Genomic DNA, 22234 nt, shown 5'->3' on the forward strand with positions numbered 1-22234 from the left:
GGCTTGATTCAGCTTCGAAGCAGGGATTCCACAAGAAACCTCCTCCCTTACACTGCCCACTAAATCTCTGCTTCATCTTGGGACATACAGCCATAAAGACTCCTCACAACTTTTGCCTTAAACCTACCTTGGACATTTCAAATAGAGAATAAACTCTTCATCTCCAATAATTTTGAGGGCTATTTTATACACTGCATTCGTAAATACTTAAAAACTGTAAATGCCAGTGCTATTGTCTGGCAATGGAGCACCAGTCTCTCCAGCTCCAAAGCGAGGGACAAATCACTTCCCCACTCCCTCTTTTCAGACTTCTGTTTTCAGCTCAAGGATTGTGGTAAGTCTGTTGCCACAATGTCCTGCTGGGAGCTCATGTCAACCTGCATGTCCGCAGTATCCCTGATGATCCTTTCAGCCCACGGAAACCTGCCTACATGTGTAGTTTCACATTTGTCTGCATTAAAGTGCATTTCTGTTTGTTGTTCCGGTTACCAGCTTGTCCCGTCCACACAGGATTGTTTTTCTACTATTAAGTAACCCTCATAATGATCTGCAGTGAATTTTATATTTATTTCAAAACTGCCTGAAGTATCAAATAGCAAAGGGTCAGTCAGTGGTAACAGCAGAAATCCAATAGAAATTGTTCCCTTAAATAATCACTCCTCACTTATCAGCTTTTTACTGAGAATTGTAATTCAGCCAGTTCTCAGCCCTTTTTGTGTGTACTCAGGATTATAGCCTGTTGTGGTATTTTAAAGCAAAGAAGTCTACTATTTTCCCAGCCAGAACTCCTCAAACAATCACCTTTGTTTGATGATTTTACACCAAAACATGTTGACTATCATGCTTAATTTTGTAGTTTCGTATCTGAATCCCACTTGAACTTTTGTCTTTCAAGACTAATATAAATAGTAATTTGCAAACTTTGCATATTGGTACAATATTTCTGTGCATACTTTTTTCTTCCTATCACCATTTTTGATTTAGCAGAAGTAGCTCCAAGGTAACTTTGAGTGCTGGTGATTAGCCACTCACTCCAGTTCAAATTCCCTTTGGATCTGTAGGACTGGTAAGTACCTTCACAGGCAAGTATTTTTTTCCAGATCCTGGGTTGATATCTGGAATGCTGTTGATGCAGGAATACACTCTGCATAGCTGGAGTCAATTTGGCTGCTGTCAGACCTGTTCCAGCACAGAACAGCTGATAGCAGCATTTTTCAGTTATTGCCCTTTTTTTTTTAAGTATGTGGATGGCATAAAAATTAATGCACAATTCTTTAGACACATCTGGTGAAAGCACCCAAACTTGACGGGAAGGGTCTTTTGATAGCTGTGCTGCCTTTATACACAATTTTTGGCTCCTAGTTTTCCATTGACAGTAGAGAGTACCCTAGAAAGGCATGCATGCTAAGCAGTGCTTTGCAGTCAGCTCCAGAGGAGTATTCTACTTTATTAAAGCTGACAAATATTGTCTTTGTTAGTGTTCCAGCTTTCCAGAGAAAATACACACGACTGCTAACCCCAAGACAGACAATCTGTGAGAGTATGTTTATCTTCGGGACTAATTGTGACCGATTTGCATCCAATGTCTGAGGCCTGTGCTATACCACATCTGCCCTTTATGAGATAATTTGAGAGGCTCCCTTCTCCCACAGGGGCCTGAGCTTGTCTACATTGTATACACGTAGCATTCCTACACAACAGAGAACAGCACTGGGCAGCTAATCTCTGCAGCATGTACACATCTTTTCTGTTCTGACACCAAGAATTTGATGAGGCTTGTCTGGCTTAAGGGACACATTTCTCTCCGATGTTAAATCTTGTGGCTTGAAATCTGCCTTAAAAATTAAAGTCTTTTATCAACTCATCTGTTGCATCTTGCAAGATATTTATTCGTGCCTCCTTTGTCTGCTAAACAGTTTTGGCCAAAGTCCTCACTAATTTCTGTTCTGTGATGGGTAGGCCTAAAGTCTCTTTTGTCCTGCAAACAGTGTTCAAAGAAAGTATCTGACAGAATCGGGTATGTTTATTTAATCTTTTATTTAATCTTTGGTGTTCAAGACACCACAGCTCACCAGTCCCTTGTACTTTGTTGTCAGTTGGCATCTGTTTGGTTGCTCCACTCAAACTGCTGGTATGTCAGTTTTCTTTGATCTTTACTACTCCATCTCTCTCTTTAACACTAAGCCACCCGTGGCAAATGTAATCCATCAGCAAATTGTTCAGATTTGTAATAAGTTCTTTTTTAACCTCATGGATATTTCTTCTCAAATCTGGCATCCAGCCTACATGAAACTTCCACCTTGACTGAATGTTGCATTTACTGTTTTCTGTGAGTCGTTTACACCATTAATCCTGCTGTGAAGTTAGCTATTGTTATTAGAAGATGTGAATACAAACGTCCTTGGCAATGCAAACATTCCTGGACAGGCAAGGTTTTCTTCAACTGCTTACACATTCTTTTGCACAACTTTAACGTGTCCTCCTCACTTTTGTATCCAAACGGCAACAGCCCTGGCATAAGCTTCTCTTGCCACAGCTCCTCTGCTGACAACGGCTCACATCCCGTTGTGCTTTTCTTTGCAGCATTTCATATCTGTACATCTGACACACAGCATTATGTATAACCAGCACGTCATGAGCCCTCTATCCTTTAAAGTACTTATTTTTATTTTTAGAGAAGATATATTCTGTTTCATAAGTTGTTGGATCAGCTTAGCAGCGAAGTTCTCCCTGGCTGGAGGCATTATTGCTTTGCTCCTTTGATACAAAGAGCACTGAGATTTGATCTTGTTATCTGTGCTGTGACACAAAAGCAAGGAAAAGACTTTGTTGTAGCATTTTTTTAATGGTATTGAATCTACAGCATTTCACCATTTTTTGGTTTTTGTGTTTTTAATTTATTTTGGGCAACATCTAGAATTGGAGTGTGACTGCAGATCTGGGCAACTTATAAAAGAACATTGTATGACATCATGTCCTGAAATTATGGTACATTGCACTTGGGTCATCTGGGTCCATATGTCTCCCAGGTTTACTTAGAAAGCCAGGCATTCATTGCTGCTTCGCTGTTTAGTTTTGTAAATGAGTCGCTCATTTTCACACTTGCAGTAGAAAAAAAGCTGTGTAGTGAAAATCACTTTTTTTTTTTGCAATATGTATAAAAAAGCCCACCAGTAGCTAGAGAACCTCAGAAACCCGTGGTTTAGTTCAGCAACAATAATGGGAAAATTACTGACTTGGAAAAATTATATACAAAAGCAAGTCTGTTTTGCTGTTCCATATATGCAAAGACTCTCTAGGTAGACCTGACTTGTGCAGATTTTGCCAGCTGAGATGTACTGATTGGTCTGCCTCAGGCCAAAGTGTGGGTTGGTGGCCATCTGAGAGAGGGATGGCCTTCCATTCCAAGCTGGCTCCAAGCAAATCCAAGTTACAATTTGTGAATGGCCTGTGCCCCACACTAACTCCACGTGTGGTAAACATTTGCAAGACCACTAGCACAGCAGGGTGAGAAAGGGAATCAAGTTTTAATTTGGCATTTCCTGAAATTGTTTAACTTAACTGTAAAGACATAGTGCCCCTTATCAATTTTCTAAATTGTATCACTTTTGAATTTTGTTATTTTCTGTATGTATTTGCATTTCTGCTCTTCTGTCTGATATGCGCCTTCATTTCAGAGTCATTCCAGGATGGGCTGTTTGTGAAAGTTTTTTCTTGATTCTATTATCTGACTGTTCAATAAACTCCTCTCATGAAATAACTCTAAAGGTTTCAAGTACATCACTGCAAGTCATGCCTCAAATGAAAGCACAACAGTGAATGACTGTATACTGCCAATTAAATTTTACCAATCACTAACTTATAAATAGCGTTGCTCATTTTATCGTGATTACTCATGGATGTGAAAGTACTTCAGTTCTCAAACACTCATAGGTCGATACCTGCAGAAGAGACTTACAGAGGACCAAGTAAAGGATTCCAGTTCTGATCTGTGATTGAGTCACACCTTCAGAATCATAGAATCATGCCATCATCAAGGTTGGAAGAGATCTTTGAGATCATCTAGTCCAACTGCCAGCCCAGCACTGCCACTGTAACCCCTGAACCACTAAACCACATCATCCAGTGCCAGATCCAGATGCCTCTTGAACACCTCCAGGGATGATGACTCCACCACTTTCCCAGGCAAACCTATTCCAATGCCTGACCACCTGAACAGTGAAAATTTGTTTCTAATATCTAATCTGAATCTTCCCTGTCTCAGCTTAAGGCCATTTCCTCCGGTCCTTTCACTGCAGAAGAGGCCGACACCCACCTGGCTATAACCTCCTTTCAGGTGGTTGTGGAGAGCGATTAGGTCCCCCCTGAGCTTCCTCTACTCCAGCCTAAACAACCCCAGCTCCCTCTTAAGACGTTTTCTAAACCTTTCACGAGCGACAGCTCTGTTTATATGGGTCTTCTGACACAATTTTGACACATCTTCGTGGTTTTTCTTTTCTTTCCTAAAACCAGCACGGCTTGCGCCCCGTGTCCATGATGCCTCCACGCATCCCTCCTTCCTCGCCGAGCCTCCCGAGCGTCTCTGAAAGCGGGGCGCGGGCGTTGTGGAGGGAGGGATTTTCGCTAAAACAACGGAATCGCTCGGGACGTTTGCCGGCCCGGGGGTTCGGTTCGGTTCGGCTCGGGCGGGGCGGGTGCTGCGGGCGGGCGGCCGGTGCCCGACGGCGGCTCCCGCGACGGGGCCGTTCGTGCGGTCACCGCAGCTCCTGAGGCGTCCCGGGCTGCGCGGTCGGTCCGGCCTGGTCCGGCCCGCATCTCCCGGGGCGCCCCGGGCCGTGTGGTCGGCCGGCCCAGGCTGCCCTTGCCGCGGCGCCCCGGCCCGTTCTGCCGGGACTGCATCTCCCGCGGCGCCCCGCGGCGGGGCGGGGCGGGCCGTGCGGCGGAAGGGGCGCCGCTCCCGTCGGCGGCGGGGGCAGCTCTATCCGGGCCCTTGGCGCTCTCCCTTCCTTTCGCGCCGGCGGCCGCTGGAGGCGGCGGGTCCATGTGCGCTCGGCGCAGCCCCGGCCCCTGCCCTCTGCCCCCCGCGCTGCCCCCGCCATGGACCCCAGCGGCATCATCGAGGCCCTGCGCGGCACCATGGACCCGGCGCTGCGCGAAGCTGCCGAGCGGCAGCTCAACGAGGTGAGGGCGCCGCCGGGCCTGGGCCGGGGCCGCGGCGCTGGGAGCGGGGCCGCGGCCGGCCCGGGAGAGGGGGAGCGGGGCGGGGGCGCTGAGGGTCCTCGCCGTGCCCCCGGCCCGTCCCCCCCGCCCCCGGGCCCTTCCCTCCGGCCGTGTCCCGGCGAGCGCGGGCCGGGCCCGGCGCGCATTGTCCCCGCACATGGCAGCGGGGCCGGGCGGGGCTGCTCGGGCCGGGGGGCAGCGCCGGGGGGCGGCCGAGGCCCCCGTTCCTCTCCTGGCGGGAACGATTCGCCTCCATTGTCTTGGTGCTCGGCCGGGAAAAGCGCGATCGGCCGAGGGGGGTGACCCGGCCTCGGTGCAGGCCCGCGGTGGCTCGGGCCGGACCCAGCCCTGCCTGGGACTGTCTAAGGGACATCGGCCTGTGGGTGCGGAAGGCAGGAATTTGTCAGCGGGGAAGGAGGTAGCAAGACCCGCATCGCTTTACGAGCAGCGCAGCCCATAAGAGTGGCCTGGGCTGAGTTCGGAATCAAATCTGGCAGCCTGGCGGCGTTTGGTGTTCCAAATCCCCTGGACTGCGAGGTCCGCTGGGCTGCCGAGGCGGGTGTGCTTTCTGGGAGCGTATGGACACGTGTCCAGGGGAAAGAGAGGGTTCTCAGCCCAGGTGTGTCGTGCTCTTTGGCTGCATTCACGTGTCAAACCGGGATATAACAAAAACAGCAGGTCCTAGTTCCACAGGCTTCAATTTTGGAGGAAGATTGTATTTTTGGTCCACTTAACCTCACCAGAGGCAAAAGCTTTATTGATAAGACACAGCCACGGGACTTTTAGACAATTTGGAGAAAATAAAGATATTCTAGTGTTTGCCTCAGAGAAGAGGTGATCTCTTGACGGAGGAGGTGAAGGATAAGCCTGTGTGGCAGCTCCTGTGGTGCCTGTAGTTGGCCTTTTCCACAAGCGTTTTTCTTTGTTGCTCTTAAGCAGACTTTGGGCCTGACGATACTAATTTAATGCAACAGATGTTCAGCAGAGCTTAGATAAAGGTGGACCAAATGTTCTGCTAGCAGTGAAGAAACTTTCAAAACCTGAAAGTATGGCTTTTCAGATTATAAAAAAAGTGTAATTAAGCCAAACTCCTGCATGTCGTTTAGTAAGTGAATGGAAAAGAAATATTAGGTACATTTGAAATAGATAGCTGTAAAACTACTCAGTGATTAATTGAGGTTTGTATAAAGTAATTACTGTCTTTTCCATATACTCTGTTTAAAAGAACGTTAGTGTTTGCTATTTAAATCAAAAATTAAAATAACGTAATGGCCTATAAAGACAGTAATGTCTGTGAAATCTTAAGCTGGCCCCAAAATTAATTTTTTTTTTCTTGTTCATTGCATGCCTATATATAGTAACTTGCTTGAAATATAGTTATTTTCTGCAGGTATTGAGTTGCTGAAGGTGCAGGAAATTGCCTTCACTGCCAGTCGAGGTCTTCAGCAAATGGCAAACTCTTGCATGAAGGATCGTGCCCACCGGCTTTTGTATGCACTTTTGAATCAGAACTCCATGGTCTGTAGTGTACTACACAAGTGCTAAATTGGCATAAAATCCAAATATATGTGCCCCTCTGAAAACACCAGATGTTACTGAACCAGCGTGTAAGAATTCGTGTGTCGTTGGAAATGTGGCATCACTAATCTTTCATAGATATTTTGTGATAAGAACAATTTGCTAAACCCTAAATCTGCCAGCACTTGTACATACATACAGCTATAGTTGCATGCGTGGTCTTGGTTTGGCATGTTTATTGAAGTCAGTTATGCATTTGCTTACAGGATACTGCTCTGAATTTGTTGAATGTTAGGGCAATTTTGTTACCAGTTAATACTTTCCTACAGGTGTGGTGGTCACTTGATCTGTAAAGATGAGGTTGTAACAGAGGGGCACACTGTTCTTGCAAATGGCCAGGCTGCACAAGTGTTTTTATAGTTTATAGCTGTCCTTGGTTGACCTTTCAGTTTACCTCTAACTTGTCAGAAGTGCCTCTGTTGAGCTGATGAGTCTGGTTTTCAGCAGGATGGTCATTTTACCTTACCAGAAAAGAAGGTGGTTCAGTCAGTAATTGATATTCCTGATTATCGGAAGAGTTAAGTGTCTAGATCTGTCGTCATCATACCCTATCAATCAACCAAGTTTCCACTGACTGGAGAAGGGTTATATGGTTCTGGATTTGTCCAGGCTATGTTGTTTTCCCTTTGACCTTGGCTAAGTCATGAATTGTTCTATGCCTAATTTCTTCATTTGCTGAGTTTTATCAGGTTATATTGCCTGCATATAAAATGCTGTGAGAACTTAATAGACTTGAGATAATGTTAAAAAGCAGGTATTCCAGTCTCTTTGGCTTTACTTTTCTCACTGTGAAAAGAAGTTATAGGGAATGAGACCACTAGCTCTTGTGTCCAACAGCTTCTCTCAGTCTGGAATTTTCAGCTGATGAGATAGCCTGAGGTGTTCACCCATCTCTGTCCCTGTCTTACAGGGGAAAGCTGTGTTTTACCAGGGCTTAGAGCCAGACTCTTCAAGTAAACTACTGGAAAGCAGCAAGGAGATGTTGCTGCCTTTTGAGGAACAGTCTTTGTACTGCATATAAAAAGTGTTTCTCAGAAATGGTGATGAAAATAGGTATTTTAACAATGCAGGAATGACAACTGAAAATATTACACAGTGTTGTTTTATCTTTTAATATCAACATATTTATGAAGGTGCAGTTGCTAGATATTACTTTCCTTGCAGGTTTCTTCTTTGTAATTCCAGGGAATGTATAGCTTAACTGTGATGTCTGTCTTGTAAGTCTCTGAGATTAACCTTGCTGTGTGAGCTATTAGTGTATCTTTTTAGACTAACAACCCAAATTTTGTGTCTGAGAATGTTTAGGGAAAAAAAGAGCAATCCCCTATAACTCACCAATTTTAAAGTCAAAGCCTAACAGAGTTTGTTTAGGAAAACATTATTCTGATGCTCTACTGAGAAGTACCTTTCAGAAGTTATGTTTAGCTTTTTTATATTCTGATATCAGTGACAGGCAAAGGCAAAAAAGGAAGTCTTGTTGACTGGTCACCATGGCCATCAGTTTAACAAAATGCAGTTGGGCCTAGTTCAGTGCCTTTCACTGCCTGCTTAATAGATACAAATGTCATAACGATGGAATGATTATATTAAATGATTGGACTCTAAACTACTGAGAGTTTTGGAGTGAAAGGTTATCAAAGGGGAAAAAGGAAGCTGCTTCCTACGCAGTGCCTTTCGGGCAGAGCTTTCCAAATGCTGAAATGCTATGGATACTTTAGGCTAGGTGATTATAGTGTTACCCCCACCGTTAATTTTTTGTTAACCTTTTCTAACTTGGTCTTCATGTGTAACACCTATGGCTCTGTAGTGCAGTGTGAGAGCAAGAGCAGAGCTTGAGTTTCCTGGCTTTGATTATCAGATCATGGGTTCTCTTTTGAAGTTGTTAGTGTGACATTTTACCCAAAGTACTTAGTTATTCTCATTTCCCCTGTACAGATGGAACCCGTCCATATATTTTGGTGTGTGCTAGATGAGAGATACTTTGGGAAAGGGTGTTTTTAAGCTGCGTGTGTCAAGGCTGGTCCAACACCCGTAATCCCCTTGGGGGCAGTAAGGAACCAAGGGAGCCTTGTCTTCATTAGGGAGAAGTTTCTTTCCTGATTTAAGTTCCCCAGCACAAGGTAAAATCCGAGCAGACAGGGCCACTTGCCACTTTCTCATGACTTAGCAAATAGTTACTGTGTGTGCTTAGCAAGCCTCTGCTTGGAGCGCATTCCTTTTTCCTCGGCCAACAGGAGAGCAAATAGTCTTGCAACCAGCATTGTGATGAAATGAGCAACAAGGTGGTTTGGAAGATCTGATAAGTGCTTTGTATCTTTTGTGGATATACAACTAGGTTTGCATATACATTGTAGCTGCAGAAGAGGTGGCAGAACTGGCTTGCAAAAACCTGAGGTCAGAATGACTTCCACACCTGCACAGTTCTTAAAAAAAGCATTGAAAGAGTGCTACAGGGCAGTTTGGTGATTTAGCATGGCCTTACAGTTCCTGACCTTACTTTTCTATGAAAAAGCCCAGTTTCAGCTCAGTGTAATACTTAAGTGCACCCAGTCCTGTTGTGGCTAAGATAAAAAATTGCATGTAGATATTTTTTGGAATTGGAATGATGGAGATGCATTGCATTTATATGTTTTTCAGCTACTTACCTTTAAAAATTTTAGCCTTTATTCACATGTGCTACTTTGAATAGCTATATTAAAATAACCTGAGGTTCTAGTTCAGCAACCTATAGTAAGTATTGTTGTTCTCTGTTGCTTTTTTGGCAGCAGTAAAGGAGGTACCTATTGTAATATGCCTGTTATGGTGTGTCAAATTCCTCATGTCTGAGAAGAATGCATGGAGGCCTTTTTACCCAAGATGAAACTTGTTCTTATCATTTAGTGACATGCAGGCTTTGTGTGAGATACGAATAGTTCTGGTATTAAAGATGAGCATAACTTACTTTAGTGAGTATCATTACTGGAGGAAAAGTGTTTTCCTGCATTGTAATTAACTGTTGATGGTTCATACGCCATGAACAGGTCTCTTTAATGTCAACTTCAAACTTCATTTCTATTTTAGGTTGTGTGGCTGGTATGTCACTTTTCTCTAAAGTCTGTTTTAGCACATGTCTAGCAAACCAACTCTGCTAGGAAAAACAGAGTAATATGCAGAAAGATTGTATGTTCTGGAACAGTGATTGATATTAACAGACAGTGGTGCAAGGTTTGTGGTCTGATAGAACACATTCCTCAGCTAGCCAGGCTGCATAGCAAAGATTGCTCTTGGGAAAAGTCCCTGAATTCTTTGGCTCTTAGACAGCAAAGTCATACCAGTGACATGGCATGCTGGATGATGTGTAAGGGGGAAGGACTACTTCAGATGAGTTTTGGTTTTGTTTTTCTTTAAATGTTGAGTTACATGTTGGAAAACTGACTTTGTGACAGAACTACTTTTTAAAAAAATACCGTTGTAGTTCTCTAAGGTTAATATTTATTTTTAAAGGGTATTTTTAAACAGAGAGCAAGAGAATAAAAGACCAAGTTTTACCACAGTCAGAACTTTAAAGTACTAGAAATTGTTTCTGTACTCCAAGCAGTTTAGAGTGTGTGATATCAACCATTGTGAGATCCTGATTGCCCAGTGCTGGAGCTGTGGGACTTCTGTGTAGAATGATACTTCTTGCCTGTGGCTCTCACTGAAGTGACATCAGTGCACCTGATTCTTCTGGAGACTGGGGCTGTGCATGGGCCAGCAGAATCCTCTGCATTCAGATAATTCCTTGGTGGGCCTTTAATGAATCTTCATTTGCAGCTTACCTTGAGTATAGTGAAGTGTTCTGGTTAATCATGTGCACTAAACCCAGAAGCAAGCATATCTTTATATTTGTCTAAAATACACATATGTACAGTGTACCAATTTTATAGAATATGTACCTAAAATAGGTGTTTTTGCAGTATAGTTGTTTTTCTTAGCAGTGCTGTCAGTGAAGAGGAGCATGCTGTCCTGAGAGGCAACCCTCTTTGGGGAGTAAAATTATTAAAGATGACAACAGCTGAAATGGATGTGGGTTCAGTATTTTTTAATGATGTAGATACCGAAAGACACCTGTGTGGTGTCTTATTTTAGGTTCAGGGGTGTTTTTCCTGGTACCAGTAAAACATTAGATGTTCTTTTTAAGAGTAAAGCAGAGCAAGTGACCAGTTACTGTAGTACCCAGGATTTTATTTCACCAGTCAGTACACACTTGTCTTCATGGAAATGTCCTTACTGCTCCCTACATTTTGCTTTCTCTGGAATCACCTTCCTTTCAGTGGCTTGGGGGAAGGCGGTCATTGTAAAGAGTGCAGAATTCTTTTTTTTCCATTTAGAATGCATAGAAATGTTAATGTAGCTCTCTGTGAATTTAGGTATTAACTGAATGGATTAAGAGGAGGCTTTGATTGGCAAGTACAAGGTATTTTACTTATGCTACCTTGTATTAAAAGCACAGATTATATCTGGTCTGAATCTGCTTTGAACCACTAAACCTGATAAAGTAGCTCATCCTCATGGCTGGTGTCCGATGCTTCAGCTGCTAATAAGATGATGCTTGTAAGATTTTTAAAAAAAACAAACCAACAAACAAAAACCAACCAAACAAAACCAGATGATGGTATAGATTTGTTTTGGTAATGTTTTGGTTCTGCCCTTTGAAACTACTTATAGTTCAAAGTGAAAATGTATTAATCCCACATACTAATGTAATTTGTATTTCTAGGGAGCTTCCCTAGCTTGCTATAGGCACAGACTCAGTCCTGTTTATTTTAAAATGAAGACAGGATTGTTCTTTGGTATTTTATTAAATTTCAATGTGTGGCAGTTTTATACACCGCTGTTGATTTTTTGTTGCTTTTAAGACATGAGATTCTTTTAACTCCATTTCTTTGGTTTTTTTCCCATTAGTTTCATGATACTTCTTCAGCCATTTCCATATTTGTTACTGAAATTATTAGTTTTTATTAAAACAATAATGGTCATTTATCATGGAAAAGAGAAAGGAATCCTTCATATTTTGACTTTACAAACATGAAATACATTGTGAGATTTTACTATAGAAAAGGTATCTGTTAAATTTATAGTCCTTGCGGAAAGACAGTAGTTTGCACTTTAAAGTCCATTTTATGTAGACTAGATATGACCTTATTTGTAGGTGAGTTAAAGGTTGTTGAAACTGAAAGCTTTCTCAAGCTCATAGCACGTTAAGTACAGGAGCACTTCCGCTGACATTAATGTTAAACATATAATTGAGTGCTGTGCTGAAATAGGCTCTGATGTCATTTGGTATGTGTTGTGTCTATTAATGTGACTTAAGAAAAGAAGGAAGGAACTTAACGGACGTGGAACTGTAGTAGAAATAAAACCCAATAAATAAATTTTATTTTAAATTTATTTATTCAACTAGCTTTTATTTATTCAATTAACTTTACAATTGAAAACAAGTGCTTGCTTTTTTTTTTTTTTTTTTTTTCATTTGAAAGTGTATTTGCTTCTTCAGGACTTTGGGGATACCAGAGGCACGTGGGTCAGAAAGACGAGTGCTCATGTTGCAGTGTCACTGACTCCCAGTTCATCAAATCACACTCTGCAAATAAACATTTCACTGGGAGCAGGTGCCCCTGTTGCTTCTGGCTGTTCTGGAGCCTGTAGATTTGTAGTGCACAGGGTGAACGTGTTCAATGTTTTAACATTTGGGGGAGATTCTTACATCAAGTTTGTTCTTCATTTAAAATCTGTTTTAAATAACAGGAGGTAGAAAACAAGCAATGCTAAATCAAATCTTAGCACAAATGTTGTGTCCCAGCCTGTCCCTTTTGCACTTGTATGTACTGGAACATATAGGAGATCCTTGCTAGGGAAAAGTTGGAGAGAGGATTCTGGTACTGTAGGAGTGAGCTGAGCAGTGTTACACACTTAGGAGGAATGTTGACATAATTTCATACTGTCAGAAGAGCTTTTGGTCCTACTAAAAGAATAGAAAGGCAATTCCTGGTTATTTCTCTTTATAGCATGGATTTGCTGCAGTATCTGAGACAGCCATTTGTTTCTGATAAATAGTGTAATTTCAGTAGTTTTCAAAGTATTCACTTACTTGCCTTATGTAGGGAGTAGTAAACTGAGTAGCAAGTAGGTAAGAGGTGTTTTCCTAGGAGTTTAACTGGTTAAATTATGTGGATCTGTGCAGTTGTCTTTGATAGGGGAGCTGCAAAGAACATAGGAAACAATACTGAAATGTAAGTGAAGATAAAGCAGAAATATATCTTGGCAATTTGAATCATGGAGTAATTAGGTTAGAAGGGAACTGTGCAGATATCTGGTCAAGCCCCAAGCAAAGCTGTGTGGAAGTTAGATGAGGTAAATTGGGACTTGTCCAACTGATTATCTCACAGAATGAAGTCCTACAGCTTCTGTGGACAGGAGTTTCAGACCTTGGCCTCCCTTGTGAATTTTTTTCCCAGGTGTAAAATAGAGATTTCGCACTGTAACTCATGTCCATTGACTCCTAACCTTGAGACAAATTATGTTGGCTTTCAGTTAAAAAAAGTAGAGTTAATTTTTAAAGATTGCAGTTCACTTCTACCAGCAAAATTAATTTAATGTCTCGAGGTTTTGATGCTTGGGGAAGGTGGGTAAAGAATGCTGTAATAATGTTGAGGTTTGTTTCCTCATATTGAAAATACAATATAGTATTTAATGCATCAATGAAATTTCTCATTATTGTAAGAAAGCTAACATGTTTTGTTTTCTTTGTAAGTGAACTCTTGCAAATCTTTGGGAAGTTGTTATTCTGGAGATGTGTCCCTGTTTGGGTCTCCCTGCTATTGGTTTGCTTTTGTGTGGGTCTGCAGGCACTTACTGCATCAGTGATCCCTTGAAGCTGGTTTTTCAGAAAGATGAAATGAGTTGGAAGGGCTTGCTTAAAGTTGGGCTTAGTTTTAAAACATAGTTACCATCTGTTTCTTAGCTCATTATATAATGAATTCATACCTTGCTAAAGGGGGCTGTAAACTTGCTGTGCTTGGGTTTTTCTGGCTGTTTAGGTGCTCTTGTTTCAAGTTTTTGTTCTGAATGGGGAACATGTTTGGTGACTGTGAAAGGCTGATTCCTGGAGCCTGTTCAGTGGTTTCTTCAGCTCTGTTACCTTAAACGGTAGGGTTTTTCCTGCCCTGTGCTGTCTTCAAACTACAGTGAGCACGAAGCTTTGGAATGCTTTGGCCGATGAGCTGACTCCTGTGAAACTGAGTTGCTGGTATCCTATTGATTGCATTACATCATTATAAAGATATTGTAAAACCTAATGGGAGTATTCTAAAACTTAGCAAACTATGACTAAATAATGCTCTCTTTTTTTTTTCCCCCCTCTCTGCAGGCTCATAAGTCAGTGAACTTTGTTTCAACCCTTCTTCAGATCACTATGTCCGAGCAACTGGATTTACCAGTGAGACAGGCAGGCAAGTTTCCGAGTGCTTTTTTTTTTCTCTATCTACTTCAGTGGTGCATACACAAAAGTACTCGTGCAGATACTGTTCAAGAATTCTAATGGTTTTAATCTCAAATGCTCAAAATTTGGGAGTTGCTCGAATTACAGTCATCATGAGCTATTATCTGGCACCAGACTCCGAAGAGGAAAGACAGAAAGAAAAGGTGTCTGGCTCTTGAGTGATTGTTCCCATTTATCTCTAGTGAGTGATGGTCTTTGGGGGAACAGAAAGGTTTATGATGCTGCTACACTTGGTCCAAGGAGGTAATTTAACCTTGTACTGTTAATGCTAATGTTTCTAACAGATTGAGTGGAAGAAAACAAATCATGCCTCTTGGAACCCTGCTTATTTGCACGGGAGCCATCAGTAAAATTGGATGTTGAATATTGGCAACTCCAGACACCATCTTAAAGCTTCTATAAGTACTTGATAGAGGATTTTAGTGTGATATTTCAGGGGGTTTTCTGACTGGTCAGGAAACATGACCTAGATCATTAATTTGGATCTTCCACGTAGCAGACTGCTCAAAGTTGCAGCATAAGCTTAACTTACATTTTTATCATGTTGTTTGGGGGTGCCATTCAGGTGATGACTCAAAAAGGTTACTGCTTGCCATGTATAAAATGCAAGAAAAGGGGAATGTTTGCAAACAAGCCCTGAAATTTCACCCTCCTCCATGTAAGCCAATTAAACCCCAAAGCATTCTGTGGAGAGTGGGGATGGCTCATACAAGGCACAGCTTACAAACGGCGTGTGTTTGCAAAGCAATTAATGGCATGATAAATCCCACTGAGGGCAGACTGAAGTCTGCATCGCTTCAGTCTTGTAATAGCAGAGATCTGCTGAGTGTTCCTTAACCTCTGCAGACACTTTCAGAAACCCTTTCATTTCTGAATCTTCAAAAGGTGCATATGAGATTCAGGAAAAGAAGTTGCTTTATGGATCTGTATGTAGAGTTAGATTAATAGTAACTGTTAATAGTTTGCCATTTGAGATTTCCTGTTGCATTTTAGAAGTACTTTTCTGAGTGCTGTAATTCAAATTCTGCCACACAAGCAGTTTGGATTTGGTTGTCAAATGGTAAATGGAGGCATTTGTGCCAGCAGCCTGATTGCTACAAATTGATGTGGCCCATAACCTTGGTATAAAGGAGCTCTGTTTCTCTTTAGTGTTCACTCATGTATCACAAACTTAATTAAATTTTTTTTTGCTTACAAGGGATGTTTGAGGTCACCATTAGCAGTGATTAGCTTTGTTTTAATGAAAATACTGAGAAAATAATTATAAAGGATTTTTCAGAAGTGTGTTGCTAAAATGTTCCACAACTATCTATCTGGATCACAGATATGAGCAATACTTTTAATATTTTTATATGAAAACACATTCTTTACAGAACCAAAAATACATCACAATAAATGGGTAAAAGAGTATCAACTTAGTAAATTACTAGATTAATAATTTACATGGTTTGTATAGTTCTCCTACTCAGGAAGGGTCAATGATTTAGTAGTTTCCATCAGTTTTGTTTTAATAAAGATTTGTTTGCAAGATGTGTGTTTGTTTTGTACTTTGAATGGTTGCCAGCTGATTTGCCACTTTTGTCGCACAGGGGTTATCTACTTGAAAAATATGATAACCCAGTATTGGCCAGACCGTGAAACTGCACCAGGAGAGATCCCACCTTACTCCATCCCAGAAGAAGATAGACATTGTATTCGTGAGAATATTGTAGAAGCCATTATCCACTCTCCTGAGCTGATCAGGTGAGCAGTTTGAGCCTCTCTATGAATTAATTGCCTGTGGATTCTGACTGTTGGGTGCTAAGCATCATTGTCATACACTGTGTATCCCAAGCATAGAATTAATGTAGATGGAAAAATAGTTTTCAGCTTGTGTGGCATGTAGAAATTTAAGGTTCCTGAAATGGAGACTATGAAGCAGAAAGTACAGAACCTAAACCTTCTAAAGAAAACCTAACTTTAAGTCTAAGTATGGACAATATTCACTGTTTAAACACTAGAAGAATATTACTAAAATAATAGTAGTGACTGAAATTTAATTATTGTGCCTTTGATTTCTAGAGTACAACTTACTACTTGCATTCACCACATTATCAAGTATGACTATCCTAGTCGCTGGACTGCAGTTGTGGAGAAAATTGGATTTTATCTCCAGTCTGACAACAGTGCTTGTTGGCTTGGAATTCTTCTTTGTCTTTATCAACTTGTGAAAAACTATGAGTAAGTTCTTTCTACCATAAAACCCAGCAGAACTGATATATTAGTGTGTGTTCTTTGTATTCTCTGTGTATATTGTAACCATATAGAATTGTCTGTGGGACTGCACAAAGGTGATGGAAGTCTAATTTTAGCAAATATTCTTTAAATACTTGCCATGTAGATGTTGACTCATGTATCTTCTCCACTAAAAATTACAGGAAATACTGCCTTCATTAAGGGTTTGAGATGAGAAAAAAAGAGGATGTTTTAAAGCCTTCATTTGGTAGTTGTTATGTATGGATTGATAGCAGTAAGAAAGTCTGCTCAAAATCATAACTTTTGCAGACAATGATTATCTAAGCCAGGTTTAAACACTTTGCACTCAAGTACTCGGTGACAATAAACATAAAAACGTTTCAAAGTGTGAAATCTGGAATGTCAGAAAGCTCAGAATTAGCTGACTGTCTTTAGAATGATGACTTTGATAGCCTCATCCAACCCATCAGGGTACCTTTATCAAAGCCCACTGTGCTCTTATATCAAGGCATTGGGCTGGGATATGTGAACGTTCTTGGCTCTGTATCTGTGTCTGCTCAGAGCTTTGAAGTTGATGATGCACTTTGAGCAGCTCTGTGGGGCTTGGCTGTTGCTGCTGCCATGGAAGAAGCTCATTTGAGCTGGGTCAGAGAAAAGTACAGTCCTGGAGCCAGGGAACTGGAGTAGTGGAACTGATGGAATCCCAACTTACTCTTTTGAAGCACTCGTGTGCATAATGTTTCTGTTTCAGGTATTTGATTTAAAGTGTTACATTGAATAATTTCCCTGTATAATGTAATGAATTTTACATAAATTAGTGTAAACCAGGTGAATGCCACTTCCTCAATAATACTTTTACAGGAATGCTTATAAAGACCTTTGTAATCCCATGTGGGAGTTTCTTTAGTGGATAAAAATTGCAATTCCTGCTAGAAAAGGAAAGCAAACTAATTTCTCACTTGATTTTCAGTTTAAACATCTTGAACCAAGTATGCTGCAGAGATCTGTGAGATATAAATCATGAGGTGTTCACTGGTAGTGTATTATGATGGTAGCAATCCTTGTTTAGGGAGGAATTCTGATCTGAGCAGAGTCATTGTGTGATCAGCTAAGGGTGTGTCTGTAGTCTTAGCTGATCAAACACTTCAGCTGAGCCCGGGAACCGCTCCTGCTTGTTCAGCTTTCTGGTGAAGTCAATAGGGGTCACTTCCATGTCACAAATCATGTAGGAATATGCACACTTCAGTGTGTAACGATATGGCTGCAGGCAGGTCTCTGTAAAGTTTGTTACTTCAGTATGTAGCTATTGAATATTTTTTTTTCTTAGTGTGGAAGGTCAATATCTTGGGGTTTTCAACAATTTTTTTTCTCCAAATCCAATCAGCCAGATCAAATGGCTGCTCTTTGCATAGCCACTTATTCTGGTCTTTTTTGATTGTGTCTTGCAGAAATTAGAAACTGAGTTTTCCTAAGCAACATTTAATTTAGGTTTCTGTTTCAGAAAATGCATGGAAATTGTATTATTGAACAGGATTTTGGAGCTCAGTGTTTCGTAGTAGTTTTTACAGAACATGCCATCTGGCAGCAGATTGAGCAGTCTTTACCTTATATATTTCTGAAAACTGGCACTGTTAAAGAAGCTGAGCATTGCTATTTAATATTAGTGAAAAGTCTATGAAAAATTTGTTTGAAAAACAAACCAAACCAAAGCCCAATCCTGTAGCGCAGAAATCTCCCATGAGTCCAAGAGTATGACAGCATTAATTGCTTAATCAAAAAATAAAGCTGTACAATCTTAAAGCGATGTTTTACCTTGTTGTCATCACCAGTAAGGACAAGTCTTGTTTGTAAGTTAAAACTTGGGGCAAAGATTTCAAAACGTGGCATCGTTTCCTTTCAGGAATTTTGAAATGTTTGAGAAAGGAAATGGAGCTTTGTTTTTCAGCACAGGCAAAGTGTGAGTGTCACCAGCACAGGGGGGTCTGAGGTGCTAATTCAAGGGTGATTGCAATCACCTGCTCTGAGTCTGCCCAATATGGCCTTGAAGCCTCCCTTCTCTGTCAGGTAGTTGGATTTGGGCAAATGGAATGATAAGATGTGAGAGACATCAATGGTAGACTGAGAGACTTCACAGTTTACTTTCTTCAGTGTCAGTGAAGTGATCTAGCTCCTGCAAATATTTTGATAAATTGTGCACTCTGATAAATGTATTTCTCAACTGTGATTTACTGTCTGGCCATAGCTTTATTTCAGATTCTGTAACAAGAAATGGCTGGGGGACTTTTTTAAATCATATGTTGTTATGAACATGTATATGTGTATAACCTACTTGTGTCTACACTGGGGAAAGGTGGACTTTTAAAATTTGAAAGCTGCCTGAAAGATCTACAAAACTGGTTTGTTCTTCTCTAAAGGTACAAGAAACCAGAGGAGCGGAGTCCTTTGATAGCTGCCATGCAACATTTTCTACCAGTTCTGAAGGATAGCTTCATTCAGCTCTTGAATGATCCATCAGATCAGTCTGTCCTCATCCAGAAACAGATTTTCAAAATATTTTACGCCCTTGTGCAGGTAAAAAAATAAACTTTTTACATACTTGATCAGTAATTTAAATTAAAGCATTATGCTTTTCCTTAAAATAGTAAGTGACACAAATATTACAATATTAGATTACATCTGAATCATTTCCCTGCTACTCAGCTCTGTGAATCACAAGTTTCTGGTATGTTTGATTGCCTTGTGCTTTTACTTCTGCACAGTGCTATTCCTGGTTGGCATTAGATAGATACAATTAGAACTGGCACATGCCATCCTGTAAGGTGGAGTGTTTGCTGGAAAACCAATTAGAAAATCAGTTTTCTAAGGACAGATTGTGGAGGCCAGCCTACATAGAATTACCAGTGTAAATAACCACTTTGGAATGAAACTGTTCATGTGCTGTTCAACGCTTCAGAAATTAGTGTAACATCTGTTTAAGTAGTGTTTTAGCATTGCATAAACAAAGCTAACTGGAGCAAAGACCTCTAGCACCTTTGGAGATATTTAGGATGTAGGCTTAGGTTGTGTTAAGTTCTTCAGCATAATTTTCCAGGTAAATTGCTAATATTTCATGATAGCTAAGTGTAGGCAAAGATTTGAAATCTAAAATTCAAACTGTGATAGTAACATAAATTTATTTTAAAGCCATTTAAAAACAATTTTTTCTTTTCTTTTTTTTTTTAATAATAAGTACACGTTACCTTTGGAGTTGATAAATCAGCAAAACCTGACGGAGTGGATAGAAATCCTGAAGACTGTTGTTGATAGGGATGTACCAGCTGTAAGTGGCTTTTGGCTATTTATATCTTTAAGCTTAGATATTTTTCATTCATTAGAATGTTAGGAAGTTTAACTTTTTATTTCTGCATTCTTTTTGCTCTAAAGGTGCCAATAAAATTAAATAAACAAAAAAAAATTAACCTGAAATGGAGTGTTTTAAACTTGACAAATTTTGAAAATATGGAGCTTGTATGGGAGTTGTGTTGTTTTCAAATTGTAGCAAAACTTATTTTGGCTTCTTTTTTCAAAAACTGATTGACCATTTACACAGCATATATTGTGGGATTTTTAGATATGCTGTACTTCATACTTATATTAAGCTAAAAGTGCAAATGGCAGGTTAAAAGCAACATAGTTGTTCGAATTACATATAATTTGAACTCTTTGTGAGTAGTTGGTGAATACTCTTTTTCTTCTGAAAGGAAACCCTTCAAGTTGATGAAGATGATAGACCTGAGTTGCCTTGGTGGAAATGCAAGAAGTGGGCTTTGCATATCTTAGCTAGGCTTTTTGAGAGGTATTTTCTCTAACATTTTTATTTATTAAAAAAACCCAAACAAATATTCGAGTCAGTAATATTGCTGCACCCTTGAGTTCACATAATTACTTCTAATTCCAGGTATGGAAGCCCTGGCAATGTTTCCAAGGAGTACAATGAGTTTGCTGAAGTGTTCCTGAAAGCCTTCGCTGTTGGTGTTCAGCAGGTAAGAAACACTAAATGGAGGGGTAGTAGGATAAGTTTACGTTCAGTAATAATCTCTTCTTTCTTTATTTTCTGAAAAGGCTTCTTTCTCTTCTTCACAATTTTTTTTTTCAAGCCCATTGGTGTGGAGAGCACTGATGTCGGTGTGTTAAAATAGAATGATTAAAGAGATTATCAATCCACTTTTCACTAACAAGCCATCAGATGAGCTTCAGTCCAATGTTACTAAATTTTCCTCTCTGAAAGAGATGGTTATAATATTTATGTGGTGTCATTCACCTTCAGACCTACCTTTTAAATTCTGATACAGTTTTTCTTTGACTCAAAGTCAGTAAGTACTAAGCTTTCAGCCTTCTGCAAAAGCCTGATCAGGCAGGGGCTCACTTACAAATAGGTAAGTCTGATGGCTCCTTTCCACTTGTTTCTCCCTGTTTTGGAGTTGCTACTTGTGCTGTGTTTTAGGGTCTGTTATTTAGAAAGCATCTTTTGGACTAAAGCAGTTTCTAAGCTGATTAATGAATGTTATGTCAAACTATCCTTGATTTACCTTTATTGGAGAAATTTGATGATTCACAAAGTCCTGACAGATGGCAGCAACCTACAGGTTTTTCTGAAGAGACAGAATGGATCGGTCGGGCAGAAATTGTCATCTCCCTCTCTTGCAGTGTGTGTGTTTAAAGTCAGTAATTTGAACTTTTTGGACTGGCAAGGAAGTTCCCTTGAATGTTGGGAATTTGTTTGATCTGATTCTTCTGGCTGTACTGCTGACTTTAGTTCTTTTGAAACTGGTTTATTTATTAAAAAACTTCAAGTAGTTTTTGTAAAAGCTCCTTGTATTTGGCTCATAAATACATTTATTTTAAGGTGAGTAGGTTGTAAATATAAATATAATATTAATTTATTAAAATCTCAGAGAGAAGAATGTTTTCTTCAAAGCCTTGATCTGAATCAGAAGAACAGTTCTTACTTCAGTTTGTTTTCTTACCTTTGTTTTCTAATGAAATTAGACTACAGGACTTTAAAAGGAGAAAAGTAGGGAAAGTATCTCCTAAATATTTGTTTTTTGAAGGTCATCCAAAGTACAAAGAACATTTGTCACATTGAGTGTTAGGAAATATATCCCAACATTCTACTCAGACAAGGGCTGTCAGCGTTGCCTTCTGAGGTGCTCATCTGTCACCTGTAAATGACATCAGACAGATAATTGTTACATGTTCTTTAAGGCCTCAGTGGTTGCTTTGCTCTTCCAAGGCAAAATGAAGTTCTGACAAAAGGCTATGGGCAAAAGTAGTCTTTGGAAAGATAAATGTGAACAGTTCGACAGAATACTTTGTCTTTTTGTCTGCATTCTCTTTGAATCAAATGGGGTCCTTATGTTACTGCATCTAGGAAACACTAAGAATTCAGGTTTTAAGAAATTTTAAGAAAACCCTGTTTGTTCCTTGGCACTGTTACAGAATTGCTTTTTTATTTGCCTTGGAGCATCCATCCCATGTCCTGCTTTACCTCACTGCAATTCTTAAACCTTTTGTTAGTCTTTTAATATCTTTACTTATTGCATCTAAATCATGAAATGGCTTAGATTTGTGTAAAGAGAGGACAAAAACACTTGTCCTAAGTAGCATGGCTGCAAGGACCATTTGTTAGGCCTTTGCTCTCTC

At 40.4% G+C, this 22234-nt stretch overlaps 1 protein-coding gene across 1 annotated transcript in view; it reads left to right on the forward strand.

Annotated features, from left to right (window-relative positions):
• Positions 1-4952: 4952 nt before the first annotated feature.
• IPO7 (importin 7) overlaps positions 4953-22234 on the forward strand; it is a 35325-nt gene continuing 18043 nt past the window's right edge. The window contains exons 1-8 of the mRNA XM_050335961.1: positions 4953-5181; positions 14186-14267; positions 15907-16060; positions 16379-16537; positions 18967-19123; positions 19782-19871; positions 20293-20387; positions 20490-20574. Of these exons, the coding sequence (XP_050191918.1) occupies positions 5098-5181; positions 14186-14267; positions 15907-16060; positions 16379-16537; positions 18967-19123; positions 19782-19871; positions 20293-20387; positions 20490-20574 (906 nt within the window). The 5' untranslated portion in view covers positions 4953-5097. The remainder of the gene's footprint in view (positions 5182-14185; positions 14268-15906; positions 16061-16378; positions 16538-18966; positions 19124-19781; positions 19872-20292; positions 20388-20489; positions 20575-22234) is intronic.

Source organism: Myiozetetes cayanensis, unplaced genomic scaffold (genome assembly GCF_022539395.1).
Source record: "Myiozetetes cayanensis isolate MyiCay16 unplaced genomic scaffold, myiCay2020 scf6-25, whole genome shotgun sequence".
Classification (NCBI taxonomy): Eukaryota; Metazoa; Chordata; class Aves; order Passeriformes; family Tyrannidae; genus Myiozetetes; species Myiozetetes cayanensis.